At 35.9% G+C, this 18,294-nt stretch overlaps 1 protein-coding gene across 1 annotated transcript in view; it reads right to left on the minus strand.

Annotated features, from left to right (window-relative positions):
- Window positions 1–18,294, minus strand: part of STK3 (serine/threonine kinase 3) — a 281,104-nt gene that overhangs the window by 58,993 nt on the left and 203,817 nt on the right. Inside the window, exon 10 of the mRNA XM_043601459.1 lies at window positions 10,239–10,414. Coding sequence (XP_043457394.1) covers window positions 10,239–10,414 — 176 coding nt within the window. The remainder of the gene's footprint in view (window positions 1–10,238; window positions 10,415–18,294) is intronic.

Genomic DNA, 18,294 nt, shown 5'->3' on the forward strand with positions numbered 1-18,294 from the left:
TGGGGACTTAACTGCATCTTGTTTCTACTGTACTTTATATAGATACACTAAGGGAAAGCTTTCAGTGTTCAGAGTCAGGGCAAGAATCATTAAATGTTTCAGATCAAAAGTAAGGCAATTCCAGGAATTTTGTACCATTACTGAAGTTCTAATGAATTAAAGACAGTACATTTCTTTTCATCAAAGTATACAATCACTAAAATGACTAGCTTTTTTAGGTCTTTCTTCCATTAGCAACAATAATTCACAACTGACTATTCATCTGACTAGTTACTAAAAGAGCATGGTTGATTATTAGCTTTTTATATATTTATAAATTTGTAACTCTATCATATAACTTCACTGCTTTCTCAGATTAATATATAAAGTTAAAAACTGACTACTGAAGGCCTGTAGAATTACAACTGGATATTCTAAGCCAGGTTACTGAGCCTTCTGTAAGATACTTTACTGATTAACACCAGCTTTAATTATACCTTATACTGCATATCAAGCTAAACATACACTACTACTTAATTCATACAGAAAAATCAGTTCCTTTATTAAGAACCATGAAAAATATACCTTCGAAATAAATTAATGAAATTAAGATATTTGTTTTCTACAATTCTTTTATCTGTTACTATATACTACTTTGATACCCTCTTTCATTTATCTCCTTAAGATCTGTCTATATTTATGGGAAGAAGATTTTTCCACTACTGACAGACAAAATTATGAACCCAAACTAGTTTGGTTTTGAACCAAGACAACTACATTTTGAGTTTACAAAAAACAGGTTATTTACTGGAAAGCCTTCCAATACGATGAATCCAACCTAATGAAACTATTTTATTGAGTGAGAAGTTCTGTGGGACAAAGTTGCCAACCTAATGTCAGGATGGGAGAGAATGTGGAGTCACTATTAGGGTGACCGGGCCAACAAATCTAACAGCCCCAAAAAGAACAATATACTTCTCACTGTAAAAGATGTATACCGGGGAGTATGATGGAAGCTTCTTATGTAAAGGGTTTTGACACTAAACTACCACATATATCCTGAAAATCTGAATTAAGTATGAAAGTACAAAAATAGTTTCAGATTTAAAGAAATTTCATTTATGACAGTTAAAGTAAAACACAACTCTTTTATTACCAACACAACCTGATATATGTATTACTAGTAACCTCAGTGGATCCTAACAACTTATTTTGAAATCTAATGGATTATTTATAAGTAAGCACCGTGGGGCATCAGTCTTATATTAAAAGGTGATAAATTATATTGTCCACTCTTTGATCCTAAATGCCACAATTGGTTCCTAACATCTCTTTTGATGTAATTATCCCAACAGTCCCCACTGCTTATTAGCCAAACATTCAAAATGAGGTTATGAACAGAAAGCCCACACAGTCAAAATAACTTCCTCAGACATCAACATCAGCCATAACATATGCTTGGAGTATAATACCTTTGTTTTAAAATGTAAAGTAGCCAATTTTTCATCACAATCTTCTAAATAAATGACATTTTAAAAAGAACAAGTTACTATGAGGAAAGTTTATACTTGTTAGAACTCTTCTTGGTAAGCCATTTTTCTTTTTGCCATGTGCTTTAAACATCTTAATAAATTCCACCATGATGACAAGAAACCACACAGTGCACCTGTGCTCTCTATCTTAATGAATCCAATAAGTACAGGCCTGCTCACTTTAATTTGTAAAGGAAACGATGATACAGTCAGTTTTAACTTAAGGTATTAATTATCCAAATAAGCAGAATTAGCTTAATGTTCCAGTAGACCTTGCCCAGATACAACCACTAAGTAACATTTTCTGAAATTACGGCAGTTTTAAAAACAGCAAGTTTGGGGGAATAAGGAAGCAGAATGCTCCATCCAAATGGATTAAATTATACTGAGGAACCGATGTAGCAGTTCAGAGACACTCAAGTTTTTGTTGACTTTAACTACTACAAAATCAATTAAATGCAGTTTAAATGCCCAGTGGGTAATTAACCGTCGCCGTTTTATGCCTACCTGTATATAAACACATTATCTTTCAAGAAGGCCACTCTCCTTTCAAAACAAAGGTTATAACTGTCTTAAACGCCTCAGCATACCGATGGTCAAAATCTTATAGAAACTCCACATGGACCCAGACAATCACATGATATAACTGTGCACATGCCACACGCCATCTGTTGGATATGACTGCCAGCGCAGATTTCGTGAGCTGGCAAAGGACTGAAATAGTCAAGAATTCTGCAAGTATTTCAAAGTGCAGGCTTCTCATTAATTTTAATTTCCTGTTGGCTCTACAAGGAAGGAGTGAGTAGCGAAAGCACAATGTGCCACATACACTCAAGTTCATGCCACATGTACACCTGTAATCATAAACTCTTATCCAGGGCTATCCACTAAAAACACTTGAGATTCTGTGTTTATTTCTTCTTTACCCCAGAAGAAATAAATCTGCCATATCTACATTATCTTTTCATACTTTGTTAATACTTTTGCAAACATCTGGAAATACTTGACAATAATCACTTAATTAATGCAAAGCTAATCGATGACAATATGCTTAAATACTTCACTCGACTGAAGTGTTTTCCTCGGTCCACACAACTAGGGAATGACGAGAACAAGAAGCGCTTTGACAAAGGAGTACACTACAAGGGAAACTCTTAGCCAACATCTCTTTAAAAAGATGAAGCAGATGATACCGTACTGCTACTCTGCTAAAAACTGGTAGATGCTGCTGGCTTTGGTTTGCCCCTCCGGGCTCTCCACAGGGCCTGTGTCACGGACGGCTTTCCAAAGGGCTGGCAGTGCTACAAGCGTCTGCATGGGCTCTTGTATTCCACCACGGTCTCCACAACATTACCCTCCAGAACTGCTGGCTGCCGTAGGACAGCGAAAAGATCCTGAGAAAGAAATATTTCTCCAGAACGAGGGACGATTCCTAAGATGCGCACGGTGCCTCCAGGAGCACTTTCTCTGGGCTTGCTGCTTGCTGTGTTTTGTGGCAGTGAGGTGTCAGTTTGCTCATCTGTTTGTTTCCCTAGAACCATACAGACTTGCCAATCCAGGAATCAGAAGTAGACGGGAAAACCACTTAGGAAAGTCTGAGGCAAATTTGCACTTGGAGGGGAGGACTTTATATTTCCTCTGCTACCATTATTGAAACTTGTTTCTCCAGTGCTGCTCTGGAGGAGTCTTGTGCCCATTAGCTCAAAAGGCAATGCAAATTGAATAAATATTTTAAAATCATAGCAATCAAGAAAGGTTAACTTACATTTCAGTTTGAGTCAAAGACAAAAACATGGCTGATTTACCTAATCCCTCTCATACTAGTAATTATTGTCAATCCAATTTTTTTTTATTTTTTAAAGATTGGAACCAATATAGTAGGTTAACAGATGGCTTTTAAAGTTTTTGTTCTTGTTCCAAAATCTTTACGTTATCCAAAATATATCTATTTAAGTATAATACTGTAATTTCTGCAAAACATGATCTACAAGCTCTCTATTTAATGCTAAACAATCTGGATGCTAGGGCTGTTTGGAAATAATTCTAACAAAAACTGAAACATTAGTCTAGTGCTATAATAAACAGATTTGCCTTTTATATTTGTTTTTAGGAATCTTCATAGGCACACCCTAAACAGAACATGTTTTGTGGAGTTAAAATAACCGGTTCAATTAGCCCAAATATATTTTATGCTATCTTTATTTTACCCCCAAATTGGTGAAATCATAAATTAATACTCCTCTCATCTCATTACAACCAGGAACATTAGCATAAAACAACAGTCCACAGAAAATCCAAAAGACAAATGCTAAAAGAAAATACACAAATTATGTTGCATACAGGCTTTTGGGTAAAGAACGCTTCCTACTCTGCACATCTGTCTAGCAAGTGCCTCTCTGAATGTTTTGTCCTTTAGGAATCTGCTCTGAATACTACAAAAGACAAGTCTTTCACTCTTCTTGAAACCTATTTTCCTCAATGCAAAAGGATAAGCCTTCTATGCGTTGGAAATATGGGCAAAACAACTTTGGGTTGTTTTAAGGAACTTCTACATAATAGACGTAGGACTCACGTAAAAATCCAGTTCTTTTGGAAGGTAGCCTTAAGACACGTCATAAAGAGAGAAGATAAACACATAAACCTTAGCATACTTTATATTTTGATGAGTCACTTTTTTTTTTAACATACTATGTATCTAATGTATGATGGGATGAATAAGACCAGATTTCCCTTATCGTTACCAGCTGGTATTTTATGTGGAAATCTGTCTTTGCTTTTAGTCCATTTCCTTACTTTGTAAGCAAAGTATCCCATCAAACCCCTTCCACTCTGTCGCACCCATACTGCCTCTTTTCCTACTCCTTTAGCCCCTCTCGCACTCTCCTTTTTTTTTTTTTTTTTTTTACCATACTCACCAGACTCTTGGCAATTCTTTATTCATCCCCTGCTAATCCTTCCTTTATCCATCTCCTCTTTATTCTCATTTACATTCCCCTCAGTGGCTATTACAACATTTTCCACTTTCCTCAAAGTGATGAGAGGGTTGAGCAGTAGTTCCAGCTGACAGGTGTGTAAATGTTGGGGTAGAAAGAACTCTGGTAACTCTGTACCACCGCCACCCCCCCCCATAGCTTTTTAAGGCTACATGCCTTGTATACATCAAAAAAGAAATTATTCTGAAAAAACCGGATCCAGTCATGACCTCTTAAAGCCTCTTTCTTAACTGTGAGGACATTTTCCCTTCCTTTTTTTTTTTTTAAATTACTTTCACTTTCTACTACCTAAGGTTCATCACCTTAACCAAAATTATATTCCTTTAAGTTTATTTATTTAGAGAGAGAGAGAGTGAGAGAGAGAAAGAAAGAAAGAGAGAGAGAGAGAGAAAGGGAGGGGGAGGGAGAGAGAGAGGGAGGGAGAGAGAGAGAAAGGGAGGAGGAGGGAGAGAGAGAGGGAGGGAGGGAGAGAGTAAGGGAGGGAGGGAGGGAGAGAGAGAGGGAGGGAGAGAGAAAGAGAGAGAGGGAGGGAGGGAGAGGGACAGAGAGAGAGGGAGAGAGAGAATCCCAAGCAGGCTCCACGCTGTCAGTATAGAGCCCAATGTGGGGCTCGATCCCACAAACTGTGAGATCATGACCTGAGCTGAAACCAAGAGTCGGACACTCCACCCCCAAAATTGTATTTTTTAATCTAGTAAGTCAGCTATTTCAGTGTTTTTAATCTTTTCTAATGTCTCCTATACTTCTGTTTTTGTTGTTTCTTTTCTACTTTATTACTCTATTATTTCAAGCCCGTTTCACATAACTGATATCCCTTACCTCTAGTCTTTTCCTTTCAATCAACACTGCATACTACCATCGAGATTAATATTCTAGGGGCGCCTGGGTGGCTCAGTTGCTTAAGATTCTTGATTTCAGCTCAGGTCATGATCTCACAGTTTGTGAGCTCTAGCCCTGCATCGGGCTTTGCACTGACAGTGTGCAGCCTGCTTGGGATTCTGTACTCTGCCTGCGCTCGCTCTCTCTCTCTCTCTCAAAAAAAAAAAAAAAAAGATTAATATTCTAAAACACTTTCATCATGTCATTCTCCAACTTAAAAACCTTCAATGGTTTTCTACTGTCCAGGAAACAAGAATTCAGACTTTGCAATCTCTCATTCAAGTCTTTGACCATCTGAGCCAGACCTACCTTTCCACTATATTGTTCCAAATGAACTTGAAAGTCTCTATTTCATTTTCATCCAACATACTTCGTGGTTTCCTACCTCTAAGCTTTTTACTACACACATCATCCTGTGGTGCCTGCCTTCCCTCCTTCTGTTATCCATCTTTCAACGCTAAGATAAAGTCCCCCTCCACAGTATAATTTCATAAACTACTCCAGCCTTTGCTCAGTCCCTGCTTATGCAAAACCACATGATGTCTGCATTATTGCTCTAGCTTAGAATTTAATTAATTTATATCTTGTCGTAATTTTATAAACTTATTTCTCTATAGAGCTGAGCACAATCCAAGCAGAGAGTAGAGCATTTGTTAAATTAGTTTAATGGTTTATAACAAATTTTGTAATTTCCAGATAGAAGGACTCCAAAATATATGATAGGCTGACAATTTTACCAGAGGTTTAGAGGAGCCGGCCACTGGAAATTCGATGCTTTAATTTACAAAACTAGAAGGAGCCTAAAAGGGACAGTGGAAAGCTACATGTCAAAAGTTGTGTGTGAAAATTTAAAAAGCAGGGTACTGAAACGACCCTTACCAAAATCACAAATGACCTCCAATTTCCTAAATTCAAGATTCTAAGTTTAGTTGAATTTTAATTATGACAATTTCTAGTGGAACATTTGCAAAGATGATCACAACAAATCCTTTCATTCTGCAGAGCTCTCTGCAATGGGACTCTGCTCTTTTCCCCATCATGAGGTAAAATCGATTTCTAAATCCCTTGAATCTGGACTGGCCTTGTGACATATTTTAACTTAACAGAATATGGTAGAAATGACACTGTGAGAATTCTCCCCTCCTCTTATTTATTTATTTTTATTGTGGTAAAAAATACAGAATGTCAAATTTAGCCTTTTGATGATTTTTAAGTGTACAGTTCAGTGTATGAGATACATTCACACCGTTATGCAAACATCACCATTATCCAACCCCAGAACTTTTTTCAACTTGCAAAACTGAAACTCTGTGCCTATTAAACAAGAACTCTCTCCTTTCCCCTCTTCCCACAGCCCCTGGCAGCCACCATTCAACTTTCTCCCTCTGTAAATCTGACTACTCTGGGTGCCTCATGTAAGTGAAATCACACAGAATTTGTTCTTCCGTGATTGACTATTTCACTTAGCATGATATCTTCAAAGTTTATTCATGTTATAGCGAGGTTACAGCATGTGTCAGAATTTCCTTCCTTTGTAGGCTGAAAAATATTCTCTTGTATGTATATACCACATTTTGTTTATCTATTCATCTATCAATGGACACTTGGCTCGCTTCCACCTTTTGCCTATCATGAATAATGTCACTTGTGTATCTTCTTTGGAAAAATATTTATATGAGTCCCTCACTCATTTTTTAACTGGGTTGTTTGTTTTTTTTGCTGTTGAGTTGTAGTTCTTTATATATCCTAGATGTTAACCCCTTATCAGATATGTGATTTGCAAATGTTTTCTCCCATTCCATGGGGTGCCTTTTCACTCTATTGACAGTGTCCTTAGATGCACAAAATAATTGATTTTAATGTACCCTAATTTATCTATTTTTTGTTGTTCCCTGTGTTTTTGGTGTCATATCCAAGAAATCATTGCCAAATCCAATGTCAGGAAGATTCTCTTATGTTTTCTTCTAAGAGTTTTATAGTTTTAGTTCTTATGTTTAGATCTTTGATTCATTCTGAGTTAATTTTTGTACATAGTGTAGAGTAAGGGCCCAACCTCATTCTTTTGCACATGGCTGTCCAATTTCCCCAGTATCATTTGTTGACAAGACTGTTCTTTCCCCATTGAATGGTCTCAGTATCCCTGCCAAAAATCACCTGATTGTATATGGGACGGTTTATTTCTGGCGTCTTTATTCTACTCAACTGGTCTATATGTATGTCTTGTTTTGATTACTAAAGCTTTGTATGAGTTCTGAAATCGGTTAAGATGAGATCTCCAACTTCATTTCTCTTTTTCAAGACTGTTTTGACTATTTGAGTCCTTTCAAATTCCATATGAATTTTAGGATGGATTTTTGTATTTCTGCAACAAAAATGTCATTGGGATTTTGACAGAGATCACATTGAATCTACAGATTGCTTTGGCCCATACTGACATCTTAACAATAGTAAATCTTATAACCCATGAACAAGAAATATCTTTCTTTATATTGGTATCTTTAATTTCTTTCAGCAACGCTTTATAGTTTTCAGTGTATAGGTCTTTCACCTCCTTTGTTAAGATTATTCCTAAGGATTCATTCTTTTCGATGCTATTATAAATGGACACTGTGCAGATTCTAGGCGTAGGTCTGAAGAGGCCTTACAACTTCTCTGTCGCCCTCTTGGTAGGCTGCTACAACCACATAAAAATGCCAGGCTTGCCTGATAGCATCATATGACCTAGGCTACTGTGGGCACCACTGCCACACACACGAGTGAGGTAATTTTAGGGGTGCCTGGGTGGCTTAGTCGGTTAAGCGTCCAACTCAGCTCAGGTCATGATCTCACAGTTCATGAATTTGAGCCCGGCATCGGGCTCTCTGCTGTCAGCACAGAGCCTGCTTTGGATCCTCTGTCCCCTTTTCTTTCTGCCACTCCCTTGCTTGCCCTCTCTCTCTCTCACCCTCTCTCAATAATTAACTTTTTTTTTTTTTTAAGAGTGAGGTAATTTTAGAGAGATCATTCAGATCCCGTCAAGCTGCCAGATGATTACAGCCACTTGACAGACCCCAGGTAAGACCAGGAGAAGAACCACTCCACCGAACCTAGTCAAAATGCTTACCCACAAAATTGTGAACAAATAAAATAGTTGTTATTTTAAGCCATTAAGTTGGGGGGGGGGTAGCAAAGACTAACTGGAACAGAAATAGAATTAAATCATTTTATTTGCTATTTCTTAACCATGATAATTTATTCATTACTTTGTAGCTCATTTCAAACTGTTTCTCAGAGGCTATTAAGATTTATTCCAACTGAGACGAGACAAAGTTCTTTGATGCTAAATACTCTACATAATTCATCATGTTCATGAATGATTTAAAGCTTGAATGTCAGCATTCTAAATAATTTATGATTTTTAAAAAAGTAGACAGCTTAAAATGAAATCTTCCCAGAACTACTACAGAAATATAGATTTTATTTTTGAATATCTAACTTCAAAATTGAAAAGACAAAAATAAGTAGATATTACAATTAATGTTTTCAGGCAAACTTGCGCCCTTGCTGAAATTTGCTAGCTATCTGTACTAACTATATTGGGAATAGACTTTGAAACTTTAGTATCTGATTATTTCAAAACACAATCACAATATTTAGGAGAAAAGTACTAAATATTAAAAATACTTATAATCCCAAAGCATTTAGAGGCATGTTGACTAAGCAAAATGGCTATTATTTAAAAACATTAAAGATATACATATACCTAAAATTCTATTTACTTATAAAGAAATGCATTTATTTATATTTATAGCTATAACTATAGGATTATAGTTACTTTATGTGGAACAAATCTTACAGAACAATATGCAAAACTAACATATTATTTAAAACATGCTAAAGCAAAAATTTACTCCATAAAAATTTCTACTCCATTAAAGAACTCATTTTGAGAATTTACTTCAAGATGTGGAAATAGTTGCTTTAGAATTGTTCACCTATATTATACGCAGTCTTTAAAAGAAATGAATAACAAGGAGCAGGGCAGAACAAATAAAGAGAAAATATAACAAAGAAGCAATGAGGCACAATTTTATACTGAAATTTATATGCTAACTACATATACAACAGGACTATTATTTCTGACAAACCAAGTGGAATTAACACTTACCAAGTAGAAACTAATTCAATTAACTATCAAAGTTGAGGCAAATTTCTCAGAGTCTATGTCATAAATACCTTTGTACCATTTACTTTGGAAAGTAAATTTACTGTCAGAAATATCTGGTATTTGCACTATTAAAAAATGTTTTTAAGTTTATTTATTTTGAGAGAGAGAGCACACACAAGCAGGGGTTAGGATGGGGTGGGGGAGGGAGGGAGGGAGAGAGAGGGGAAGAGAGAGGGGAAGAGAGAGAGAGAGAGAGAGAGAGAGAGAGAGAGAGAGAGAGAATCATAAGCAGATCCCGTGCTGTCAGCATGGAGTCTGACACAGGGCTCGATCCCATGAACTGTGAGACCATGACCTGAGCTGAAATCAAGAGTCAGATGCTTAACCAACTGAGGCACCCAGGCGTCCCTAAAAACATTTTTTGACATAGTTGTTATTTTAGTTTTAAAGAGTCCTAAACATTTCTCTAAATTTGGTCTCTGATTTATTTAGCTATAAGCAATTATTTACATTTCTCTGCAAATACCTGTCTACAAGCAAACTATAATTTTACCACTCTCTTATCTACATATATAGCTATACACTGAATATTCATACACTCACTGTCTAAATTTTATACACACACACACACACACACACTGTGCTTCTCAATGTGATGATAAAATGAAGAAGGATAAAACATAAATGGAAGAATTAAAATGTACTTACAAAGTCAAAGTCTCCATCCTGAGGAACTTTCCAGTTGTCAGGAAAAACATTTTTGGACATAGGAAAGGGTTCATGCATGTTCTGATTACAGTTTTCATGACTTTTATTCTTGAAGTCCTGTTTATCAAAGTAGTCCATAAAAGACGGTCTTTGTACTTGTGGTGAAGTTGCGTTTCCTTAGGTAAACAAAGAACACAGAAACGGCATAAGTTCTTACATTTAAAGAAGTGTGGTTTTTATCGAAGTATGATTTTTTTATTGAGCAAATAATAAATTTGCACTGGTCAGATTCAAGGCCAACATCGTCAATTTAATGAAGAACAAAGTAAAATGAAACAATGAAAAAACAAAAATATCCAGGCCACATAAAAATTTGACTAATGATTAGGCAAAGACCCACAATATTCTTAGATTGTAGAAAACATTTGAGAATTTTGGCAAGAATCTTTATTATAGTTTTACTAAAAATCGTTTCAAGTATATTGAAGTCTGTCAAATGAAGTAAAATTTTAAAACACACTTATTATTTTTTTATTTTTTAACATTTATTTATTTTTGAGACAGAGAGAGACAGAGCATGAACAGGGGAGGGGCAGAGAGAGAGGGAGACACAGAATCCAAAACAGGCTCCAGGCTCTGAGCTGTCAGCACAGAGCCCGACGTGGGGCTCGAACTCATGGACCGTGAGATCATGACCTGGGCTGAAGTTGGATGCATAACCGACCACGCCACCCAGGCGCCCCTAAAACACACTTATTTTTAAACATCTAAGCCTCCATTGTTATTGTCATTGCACACCACAAGCTAAAGAAGTTATAAGGACTTACCCAGATTTCTCTTATGTCTTTGTTTCCTTAGTCTTTCTAGCTGATTCCACCTCATCCTGGACTCCCATGGTTTCTTTCGCCTCTCATATTTATATGTGACTCCTGTCACTTCACCAGCCTAGATCTTACTTCTGAGTTCTATTTCTAAAACTTTGCCATATTTAAGTCAGAAAACCAATTTTTTATTTCTAAAGCTCACTTCTAAGTTCTATATCTTGACTTTCCTACTGCTTACTTTTGGACTACTCCATCTGAGGTGAGTCAGAGTTACCTCAAACTTACCAGTTCTAAAACTAAAGCTAACTTCTAAAGTTTAATGTCCTTAAGGTTCATCCATGTATTAGCATGTGTCAGAATTCCCTTCCTTTTTAAGCTAAATAATATTCCATTGTATGTATAACTCACATTTTGTTTACCAATTCATCTGTCAATAAATACTTTTGACTATTTTCAATAATGTTGCAATGAACATGGATGTACAAATATTTCGAGACCCTGCCGACTATATGTTTTTAAGTCTTTTTAAGCTAACCAAGTTTTTCTCTATACATCTGCAGATCTTTATTTACAAGTAATTTTATTTTTTAATAGCTACATAGAGGCCTTTTTCATTTTCTTACGGGTGCTTTAATGGTTGTACCTAATCCCTGATCAAGTGAGTCATTATGATACAATGTAAGCAAACATGAATAATTATTAATAAAAGTAATGTTTATTTTTTATTTTCAGTCTATGAATTATGTCTTTTATATGTGTTTCTGAGTTTATCTTTTCATTAAACTATAAGTTCCCTAATGCAGGAACCCAAATAATTTCACAAATAAGAGAACTATGATCATCAATGAGTGTTTTTGATTATCCACCCAGATGTTCAACATCAATGGCATGAGGAAGAGCTAATGAGATGGTATGTGGCATTTCAACATCATTACTTTTGAATTAGTAAGAGGCTGCTAGTATTTCAGTACTAGCAACTGTGAATTGGCAATAATAAATTTGAGAAATTATTGTGACTACTACAGTTTTTAGAATGATCTGTCCCAGTGAAGTCAGAAGGAATCTGATTCAGAATATGCATGTATTAGTGGAAAAATAGGGGAAAAAACTGTTTATCTAAAGGCTCATCATCTAATTAGAACTGCTCAGGCTTTAGAAGGCTTGAAAATAAGGGTGAGAAGACATCTGGGACCCAAATGGTACCCCCTGAAAAGATACTAGACATTCCATCAAAATTAGGATGGTATAAAATATCAATATTCATAGTCAACCTTCAGAACTTATAACACTCTCATACCCCACATACAAAATCCATGAAAAAAGAACTCCTCAGGGACAATGTATCAAGATAACAGCCAAAGCTGTCTTTAGATTCCCTGTCAGAACAGACTTTACTGGTATTTAGTTAAAAATGAACAAAATATAGGAGGAAAGGTACAATATCTCAATAATCAATAAACGTAATATAAAGACTTTATTATCAATTTTCTTCTCTAAAATCTCCTATTGGTAAAAAAAGCAATTGTTTAATCTGATGAGGTTAAATTACTGACATCTGGATGGGACATACATTCCAATAACATTTTCAACAGATTTTAAGAACTCCTGATTCACCTCTGGAGCTCATTATTTTTTTTCCTTTTTTTTTCTTTTTCTATTATTATTATTATTATTATTATTATTATTATTATTATTTAATTTACACCTAAGGTTTGTTAGCATACAGTGCAACAATGATTTCAGGAGTAGATTCCTTAATGTCCCTTATCCATTTAGCCCATCTCTCCTCCCACAACCCCTCCAGTAACCCTCTGTTTGTTCTCCATATTTAAGAGTCTCTTATGTTTTTTTCCCCCTCCCTGTTTTTGTATTATTTTTGCTTCCCTTCCCTTACATTCATATGTTTTGTCTCTTAAAGTCCTCATATGAGTGAAGTCATATGATATTTGTCTTTCTCTAATTTTGCTTAGCATAATACCCTCTAGTTCCATCACGTAGTTGCAAATGGCAAAACTTCATTCTTTTTGACTGCTGAGTAATACTCCATTGTATATATATACACCACATCTTTTTTATTCATTCATCCATCTTTGGACATTTGGACTCTTCCCATAATTTGGCTATTGTCGATAGTGCTGCTATAAACATTGGGGTGCATGTGCCCCTCTGGAACAGCATACCTGTATCCCTTGGATAAATACCTAGTAGTTCTGGGCCTCATTATTACAAGACATCTTTATCTCCAGAATTAAAATTTGGCTCCTATGGAAACCTTTTATTACAAAATAAATCCAGGAATTTAACCTCAATTTTTCTCTACCTCTTCCTTTTTTATGAGAATAAATAATAAAATATTACAAGTGTTGCTCAATGAATTTTCTATAAAATGAGTAAGTCAAATGATGGAGGGGAGAAAGATAATCCCTCAAATGAAAACTTTCTCTGTTTGATATTCTTTTCTTGTTTAAGAGTAATTTTGTAATAGGATTAGTTATTTGTAAGTTCTTATTTTAACCACAGCTAGTCTTAAGATGGGTTACACACATAGAGATCTCAAAAATTTGGCACTTGGTACGAGAAAGGGTTATCAATATTTATATAGTAAAATCAGAATCAAAAGAGTAACAGAGGCTTCGTTGGCAACTCATTCCTGGAAAAGTAAGACATCATGGAGATCACAATTACTAACTGCATTTGACAAACACAGATTTTCACTGCAGCAAATTTCTAAACAGCACTCTTTTAAAAATGAATTTTGTATATTAGGTGCTTTGGAAAAATAAAACAAAATAAAAACATATTATGACATCATTAATCCACTGAAGCCAACAGCACTCCTTGACCAATGCCCCTCCCGCTTCCCACACCAGGCCAGGCTCGCATTGCTCTTAGCAGTTGTCCCTCTAGTCAATACTGGCTTCACCACAGAGACTCTAGTTAGTCTTCCTTGTCTGCTTCTCAATTAGGAGACATGAAATTCTTCATCCTAGAATCTTCACCAATGTCCTGGTGTTGTACTGAAACTGTCAGGGTCTTGTGATATACTAGTGACTCTTAATTCAGACCTTTGTATCTCAGTAAATACAAGATTAATATTTTCTTATTGGAAACTAATATTTACAGAGCAGTTATTCTAATATGGCCTACATTTTAACAGCAGCAACGTGCACAGGAAAGGAGAGGAGAAAAATAAAATCTTAAAAGTTGCTTTTCTGGGGTGCCTGGGTGGCTCAGTTGCTTAAAGAGTCCACCTCTTGATCTCAGGTCATGATCTCACAGTTGTGAGACTGAGCTTGGCATAGGGCTCCAAGCAGGGACTGTGCGCTCGCTCACTCTCTCTCTCTCTAAAAAAAAAAAAAAAAAAAAAGATGAAAGATTGCAATAAAAGAATAATTTTTAAAAAGTTGCTTTTCCAATACAGAGAATAAAGTAGAGGAAAACTTTTAATCTTTTATAACAACCTTCACAACAAAAAGTAATTTGGGCTGGGGAGGTACTTCCTTTAGAGATGTAGAGAGTAAGGAAGAAGGATAAAGCCAAGCAGTATTCTTGTCTGCCATGACTCAGAAGAGTAAAAGCAGAAATAAGTAGTGGCAATAGAAAGGGAAGAGACAGACCAATGCCTGGAGCTGACTAAAAGAAAAAAGAAAATGACTAAGGAATTTCTTTCTGGGAATCTAGGTTTACATCCCAACAATCCTGTACTGGTCCTAACCCAATCTTAATCAGGAGCTCCTATCCCAAGTCACATGTGCTAGCAATAGTGTTCCAGTGTCTTAAAGTGAAAATTTTGCCTACCCTAATATCAATAGATCCTCCCTTCCTTGAGGTGCCAAGGTCTCTCTTGTGGAGAGGAATGGCCATGTAACACAATTCTGGCCAACGACACAAAAGATGAGGGCTTCTAGGAAAGTTCAATTTTCTTGGTGTAGGTAATACCCCCAGTTTCTTCTTGCTCTTTCTTCCCGCCTGGAATGCAGACTTGATGGCCAAAGAGCTAGCAGTTGCTCCGTAAGCCGGAGGACAAGAGAAGGTATCTTTGATACCTCAAAGATAGTGTCACAGAAAGGATCACTAAGGGCCGCATGAAATCAGTCTACCAATGCAGGATGCTCTGCTTCTCGATCTCTTGTTAAATGAGAAAAGAAATTAATCCTACTTTGTTAAAACCACTATTATTTGGGTTTTCTGGTACACAGAGCCAAATTCAGTCTCCAACTGATACATTCCTGTTCCCAAGTGGAGCATGTAGGAAGAGGTAAGAGCAGCAATCTTCAGTTTTACTGTAGGAATACCCCAATTTGAAGCTTGAAATCTGCTATTATTCATAGTGGTTTAATTTTCATTGCATTTTAGATACACCATCATATTAAGTGTCTTTTACAGGCTGGCCTAAATACCTATGGTAAAATGCCTGTTGGGCTCCACACTCAAAAATCTGGAAAAATAACCCATTCCTAAATTAGAAAGAAACATTCTCACAGAGAGTTAACAAAAGTCTAAAAATCAACTTAAATAAAAGACGGAAGTCTATTCCATTAGATTTTTCTTTTCAGATAACTTTATAACAAGATCTGCTGACACATAATTTTTAATTCAAATTATGTGCTTGCAGTTCCAAATATTTTCCATTGTTTAATTTAAAACATTTAACTTTAAACGTATTAACACTTAGAATATATCTTGGTTATACATAAAGAACATGTTAAAACAACTTTTTAAAATTTCTAAGGACAAAAATAGGTCAGGATTGTTTTAAAAGTTATGAAGGGGGGCAGCTGTAATTGCCTAGGAACGTGTAACCACACAACGTCAAACACATGCCCAGGGCGTGCAGTGGGGCCTCCAAGGAGATGCATGCTCACAGAAATATGGGACAGAGAGGGTGATGTTTCTGACCTACAATTAATTTTTGAAAAGAGGAAAAAAGAAATAGTAGGCCCTTCAACAGAAGAGTGAGGTGGAAAAATCTCACGGTGGTAAGCTCTGTCTTATGTGATTGCGGTTGCTATGGCAAATACTTTTTTTAAACACAGAAAGAACAATCACATTAAACTGACATCAATTTCTCCAGTTGCAGCTGAATTCTGACCCTAGCTTATATAAAAATATTTTTATTTTATTAATAAATTTAATGTTCCAAATTACCTTGTCCTCAATTTTGGCCCCAATTCCTTCAACTACCTGCTGTGGAACTAAGAATTCTTTAGCAATAAAGACTAAAATAATCACCACTCAATCCCTTTGTGCATTTGAAAGTTTAAAAAAAAAAAAATTGTTTTGCTTCTCCTTCACACATTCCCCAGAACATGTACAAGGAAACTAAACTGTGTGAATATAATACCTTTAGCAAATATGCCAGTCATTAACTTTCTTAATTTGTACGTGTCTTCTGAGCAGGTGAAATGTCTTCATGGGAATTTAAATATATAAAGGAATTTCAAAAATACTTTAACAAAATGTAATTTGTTTAATTTTTAATTTCTTAACATGATGATGACAAAGACACTTAAGTGTAGGGAATTAAATAACAATTAATCACAACTTTAGCCTAAGATATTTTCACATCAAAGGAATTTATGAATATTACCTAATTTGATCTTCTAAAAATATTTTAAGATGTGGGTGTTCCACCTGATTAATGATCTTGGAAATCTGTTCTTTAATTTGCTGCCAGGAATACAGTGAATATACATAAAAGCCAGGATGTTAGTACAGAAGCTACTGACATCAGCTTTTTCTTAACTTCATCGGACTATTTTAAAACAAAGGAGGATCCAGACAACATGGAGAAGATCCGGAGGCTATTCATAAAAAAGATTAAAAGCTTAGAAAATAATACCTGCACAAAGGTTAAAGGGACTGAAATTGTTCAGCCAGAAAAAGTCTGAGGACACCATTTAATAAGCATCCAAGTATACAAGAGGGGTTCTTCCCCAGAAAATAGTGACCAGCTGTTTTCCATCTCCAATGAGGGCAGAATAAAGGAAAACAGACAAATTGAAGCCCAAGGATTTTAGTTAAATAAAAGGGATGATTTCCTGTCTGAGTAATGAGCATTGTAATGGCCACTGTGTGTCTATGGAAATCTTCCTTCAGAGGCCTTTACAAGAAAGACAGATTTTCATTTGTGCAAGGAAGACTCCTATTTCACAGGCTTGTCTGTGCTTTTGCTAGTAAAAGAGGTATCCTATGACCAAAATACCTACACTAACAGACCCAAGCTGGGTCACACATCATTGAACATTCCACGGACCAAGAGCACACAGAAGAGCAGACCATATTCAGTACCGCCAGGTAACTCAAAACCACTGTAGCCACACATTTGCTGGACATTTTGTATTTCTGTGAAGAGAAATCAAGGGCTGCTAACTGCCCATATCATTACGGGTATGTGCACCCAGCTGCAGGTGGGAGCGGTAGTTTACTGTTGTCACTTTTATTGCTATATCACGGGCAAGATCAATCTTACCAATTAAAGATGCATACAAAAGTTTTTCATGAAAGAATGGTAAGATCTCTGATCTCCCCTACCCTGGTTAATTGTTTCTTGGCATCTCAAATTCCATCCTTAGTGATTTACTCCTTTGGTTCAAAGCTCTGGAATTTTGGAGGAAAAGACTCATGAACATAAAACATTATTAATCATTTTATACCTACATGTCTGATGCTTTCCTAAAACAGGTTTTGGGAGAAAGTGAGAAGGAATGGAACTGAACCAGAGCTGCGAGAGAAGATGTTATTTAGCAAAGAAGGGGCCAGGAAGGCTGTTGCTCCGAGCAAATGGTCTCTCATTTACAATTTTGTTCAAGGACATCAGATGAATGAGGGAGAAGGAATACACAGGGGTCAGTGTCCCCTTCTTGGTATCTTTCCTAAACCCTTTTAAAATCAATCTAGGATCTATTTCTAGGATACACTCCTAAAAATCTAAAGCAGAACCTAACTGGCTTTCTCTTAGCAATTAAGTGAAATTACATAAATGTGCTGTCCAAAATGAAACAATAAAACTGTGAAATATTTTTAAAATCACTATGTATTATAAATATATGAAAAGAAAACATTTATAAAATACATACTCAATTATAATAACTTAACCCAACATTTCATCATTGACAAACAGGTTATGAAGGTTAATATAAATAATATAAAAGATAAACACGAAAATGGGTAATTTCTCCACCCATTCTTAATACAACATGGCCTCCACTAACTTTACCATCTGGGTCACT

The sequence above is a fragment of the Prionailurus bengalensis genome, chromosome F2, assembly GCF_016509475.1.
Source record: "Prionailurus bengalensis isolate Pbe53 chromosome F2, Fcat_Pben_1.1_paternal_pri, whole genome shotgun sequence".
In the NCBI taxonomy this organism is placed as follows: Eukaryota; Metazoa; Chordata; class Mammalia; order Carnivora; family Felidae; genus Prionailurus; species Prionailurus bengalensis.